Below are 4,674 nucleotides of genomic sequence, written 5' to 3'. Positions count from 1 at the left end.
GATGCAGCTGTAATTCTTGGCTCTTTCTAAAAGACAAAAATTGGCTCAATTCGTGTGATGTGTGTTTCTTTTTTCTTTCTTTTTTTTGCCCTGTGTGTAATGCTGTGTAACTTTATCCTTTACGCTGCAAACCCTCTCGGTTCACACAAGACTGATACCTTTGCCTCCCCTTTTTCTTTGTATCAATTGGTCGGGCCTCGGGCTATTGTTGCGGTGAGTTCCCTTTATTTCTGTGCGCGCGCGCACACACACACACACACACACACACACACACACACCGTCGATCAGTGGAAATCTCACGATAGGCCTCCCTATGAAATCCACTGCCTCTTTTTTCCTCCTCCTCCTCCTCCTCCTCGTCTACCAGATTAGCTCCAACAGCCTGCCTGAAGAGAGATAGAGTGAGAGATAGAGAGAGAGAGAGAGAGAGAGAGAGAGCGGGAGAGGGAGAGGATAGGAAGGACCTATGACCACCGCGGAGAGGAGCCCACGCTGCTGTCACCACGCCGGCTCTAATAAATGGCCACGGCCATTCCAAGGCCAGATTACGGCAGATTAAAGAGGATACGGTGGCACGCGTAAACTTTTCGCGTGTTTCCGCGGAGCGGCTAGCTGCGCTTTGGCCGTCGCGGCGCGGACAAATCATGATGCTTCATCTTTGATGGGACCCCGAGTGAAGGCTCTCTGCTATCCTGCGAGGTTTTGCCCTTGTCCTACAATGCCACAATGCTTATAATTCAACTCGTGGTGTTGCTCAGCGTGTTGTTGTTGGGCGGCGCGCGGGGCTCGACGGGTTCGAGGGCGCAGCCGTGTGCCGGGAGGCAACCGTGTGACCCGCGACACCGGCGCGACGCCGGAGGACGCGGTGGCGTTTACGAGCACCTCGGAGGCGCACCGCGGCACAGGAAACTCTACTGCGCTACTAAATATCACCTACAGATACATCCGAACGGGAGAGTAGACGGATCTCTGGAAGAGGACAATCCTCTGAGTACGTACATAACCTTTAATATATTTTAGCGAAATCAAGAACGGGTGTAATTGTAAAACACGTGTTGTCATGTGTTATGCGAAATGTACAGTGACAGTATTGAAATCTTCGATCAGTTCAAAAACCTACAGTAATTAAAGATTTCCAGGAGTAAAGTAGAAAACAAATTCTCTTAATTCTAGGAGTAAAGTAGAAAACAAATTCATTATCAACAAACATGAAGTATTAATGTAAAAGCAGAAATATTTCTGTACGAATACTGAGCAATATTGGCGATTTAAATAAATTCATAATGATAATCAGTCAAGAGCAGAGACATTTAATTTGATGGGTATACTCAATTATGCATATCTATCTATCTATCTATCTATCTATCTATCTATCTATCTATCTATCTATCTATCTATCTATCTATCTATCTATCCATCTATTTGTTCGTTTATTCTCCACATGTATAATTTACACATTTTATCTAGTGTTCAGGGATAATTCAGTCACATGTTGAGTCTTGCGGCTGTTTTAATTCTTCATTTATTTGTTCTCCAACTATGTGTTCGGTGTTTTGTTTTGGTTATCCCCAACTCAGCGGTCATTTGTCAGACGCGGGTCTCTCAATTAGCCGAACGCAAACACGGAATGGACGCACATTTCCATATGAAAATGGGATTTAGCAGACAGTTTCACATAATGACAGAGAGCGGATGTGTTTATCCAGTAAATGGGATGATTATTCAGTGGGCCTGGAATGAAGAGGAGCCATTAATCACTGAATAAACATGCACTTAAATCGGCTCTCCGTGTCTGGCTATCTAATCTGTCAGCGTGTTTGTCACTGGATTGGTTTTGTCCGGAGTTGCTCTGTGGGTTGTAACTCAATCAGCGCGGCTAGTATGCACAAAAAATAAACAGATGCGTCTGTGATCATGGCTAAACACGCAAAGCTTTTAATTGAGAAAGAAAAAAAATTAAAAAAGATTGGCTTAGGTCGGGGAAAAGGTGCTCATAGTTTAGGGACTGTTGAGGGGAAATGTAGATCAAAATCACATTTTTGTTTCTTTTTTTTCCTGTTAATAAATTGAGCCATTTTCAGGCTTTAAAAAAAGACATTATGTAAAGTGCTCATAATATAATGAGTCATTTGAAGTTCTATAGTCCCTTAAACAAGAGAGGCAGGGAGGGAGGGACAAAGAGAAGGAGGGTCACCAACAGGAAAATACTATATCATATTTCAGTAATTTTTCATCAATATATGCACTGACTGTAAATTGCTATTATGCCTTTAATTCGACACGTTTCATGGTATTAGGCAAATTAAATGAACATTTCTGACCAATTTAAATAGTGATTGAATGTAAAAACATATTTCTGTTATATGTTTTCAGGTATATTAGAGATCACAGCAGTGGATGTTGGAGTGGTAGCCATCAAGGGCCTTTTCTCTGGAAGATATTTAGCCATGAATGAGAAAGGTCGCCTATATGCTTCGGTAAGGGTTACACCACACACACACATATACAAAAAAAAAAAAAAAGAAAAGAAAAAACAAAGATACAGATCTGGAGATGCAAAGCTACTCATAGGCTCAGATGACACGTAAGCAATTTGATTCCATCGCCACATGGTGGTGTTTTCATGGATAACCAGCATGCCCACATGTTATCCTATTAAGATGAATATAACACATTTTACAACTTCAAAATGGAAAGGAATTAGGTGAATGAAGCTGCCATAGTCAGTGTTAGCAGGTTATTCAGAATGTGAGAAGCAATTCTGATTACAGAATGTAAGAAGAATTCTGATTTGTGATCTTTAACATTATCTATTGTAAAGAATATAGGACAAGCTTTGTAGTTTAGTGAAAATATTAGGCAGGTCCCCAACATCTCGTCACTTGTACAATGGTGTAACTCATTAAAAGCCACTTTATAACCACTTAATAAAATGAAATGAAAATTTGCTTAGTTTAGATACATTATATATGGCTGACATTCATTCCATGAAATTAATGAAAAGAAGGTCCATATACTGAAAAAAATTTAAATCCCATAAAAGTGGTTATTGTATATGTCATTCTGTTACACTGTGGAGCTTCAGTAACTAAAACAAATTCCTCGCATTTGAAAACATGCCTGGCAATAAAGCTTTCTGATTCTGATTCTTTCTGATCATCAGACCTTAATTTTATGCCCTTTCTAAAAGTCTAACAAATATTTATTACATGGCCTTTCAGGAAGTCTTTAACAAGGAGTGTGAATTTCTGGAGCGCATTCACGAGTTAGGCTACAATACTTACGCTTCACGGCACCACTCCACCACTCAGCACCCAGGATCCACTGGACGGGGCAACAAGCATAGGGCTTTTGTCAAAAAGCAGTGGTATGTGTCTATTAATGGAAAAGGTCGGCCCAGGAGGGGCTTTAAGACGAAGAGCACGGACAAAGCTTCCCTCTTCCTGCCCCGTGTTTTGGGCAACAAGGACCATGAGATGGTCTCACGTCTACTGGAGAGCAGACAAGATGAGACAAGCCATCAAAGATCCCGCATGGGTCGTGCTGAACGAAGGAGTCGAAGGCACAAGGAGCCCAAACGCCATGGCAGAAGGGGCAACAGGCGCAAATCTGGCCACAAAAAAGAGACTTCAGATGGACAGTTGGAATAGACAATTTCTAGCAGGACCTTTCATGGCAATATGCTATCATTTTAAATCTAAAGATTTTTTTCCTTATATTAAGAGAAGCATTTTCTCCTTTATATTTTATTTCTTAAAAAAACTTGCATTTGATATTTAAGGACAGTCCAAATGTGTAAATATATGACCAAAACTGAAATACTGCTGGATGATTTCAGAGATGTGCATTGTGACATATGTATTGTAGAAAGATGTATAGTCACTTTCAACATTTTTTTCCATTCTTAAACAATTTTTTAAAAGATAAAATTAGGGAATCTGGATAAAAGTGCCGAAGATGTGTTATATTGTTGGACTTAAAGACTGTATAGATAAGGTGTCCAGAAAAGCACTTTTCATCACATTAACCTGTATAGTAGGTGACAAAGGTACATACAAAACAGAGGGGTTTTTACAAAATGTACATGTGATAGTCTACTGTCCTTAAACTGCAATGAGAAGTACTATGTATATTACTAATGTTATGCATATTTATTTTGTCCATGTGTTAAGTTATTGATGACATAGTTTCTACAGCTCAATAATAGCCTAATCATTGTCATAACCATTAGAAGAAAATCATGTTGTTTTGTGCTCAGATGAGCAAAAGAGTGAACGTGGATTCTCTGTGTTGATATCCAAAAATACTTTTCATTTTTCTACAACTGAGAAGTTAATATATCATTGGTCACTTGTAAAGTCGTGACTGATTTTTCTAATGAATCAAACACTGTAATATGTGGCAGTGTATAGTAAAGATATGCTGTTCAACACTGAAAGCTAGACATGTGGGAGGAAAGTCACCAATAAATTATATGGAAATATAGATACATAAACATGATGCATTTAAGGTTTTTAATTAAAAAAAAAAAAAAATCTATCCATTGCAAAGAAAATGCAATTTGTGCAGCTAGAACTAATCAGAAACATTACATTTTTGGCAAACAATGGTTTCAAATAGTGACATAAGTTCTTAAAATCTGTTCATTCATCTTAAACTGAATGTTTACAGCCT

The 4,674-nt window shown here is 39.1% G+C and overlaps 1 protein-coding gene across 1 annotated transcript; it reads left to right on the top strand.

Annotated features, from left to right (window-relative positions):
* The first annotated feature begins 497 nt into the window (after positions 1-497).
* Positions 498-3,656, top strand: fgf3 (fibroblast growth factor 3). The gene is made up of 3 exons (XM_060865342.1): positions 498-991; positions 2,374-2,477; positions 3,222-3,656. Exons 1-3 carry the CDS (start codon positions 727-729, stop codon positions 3,648-3,650), a joined length of 798 nt encoding a protein of 265 aa, XP_060721325.1. The 5' UTR covers positions 498-726; the 3' UTR covers positions 3,651-3,656.
* The last annotated feature ends 1,018 nt before the right edge of the window (positions 3,657-4,674 follow it).

Source organism: Tachysurus vachellii, chromosome 1 (assembly GCF_030014155.1).
Source record: "Tachysurus vachellii isolate PV-2020 chromosome 1, HZAU_Pvac_v1, whole genome shotgun sequence".
In the NCBI taxonomy this organism is placed as follows: domain Eukaryota; kingdom Metazoa; phylum Chordata; class Actinopteri; order Siluriformes; family Bagridae; genus Tachysurus; species Tachysurus vachellii.
Note: the sequence above shows the minus strand (reverse complement) of the source record. Positions and strands in the feature narration are given on the sequence as shown.

Bases quoted from the DNA above. Each gene is read 5' to 3' on its own strand.
- fgf3 (XM_060865342.1), top strand. From the start codon at position 727: ATGCTTATAATTCAACTCGTGGTGTTGCTCAGCGTGTTGTTGTTGGGC. The intron at 992-2,373 runs GTACGTACATAA...ATATGTTTTCAG, and splicing joins GGAAGAGGACAATCCTCTGA to GTATATTAGAGATCACAGCA. The intron at 2,478-3,221 runs GTAAGGGTTACA...ATGGCCTTTCAG, and splicing joins AAGGTCGCCTATATGCTTCG to GAAGTCTTTAACAAGGAGTG.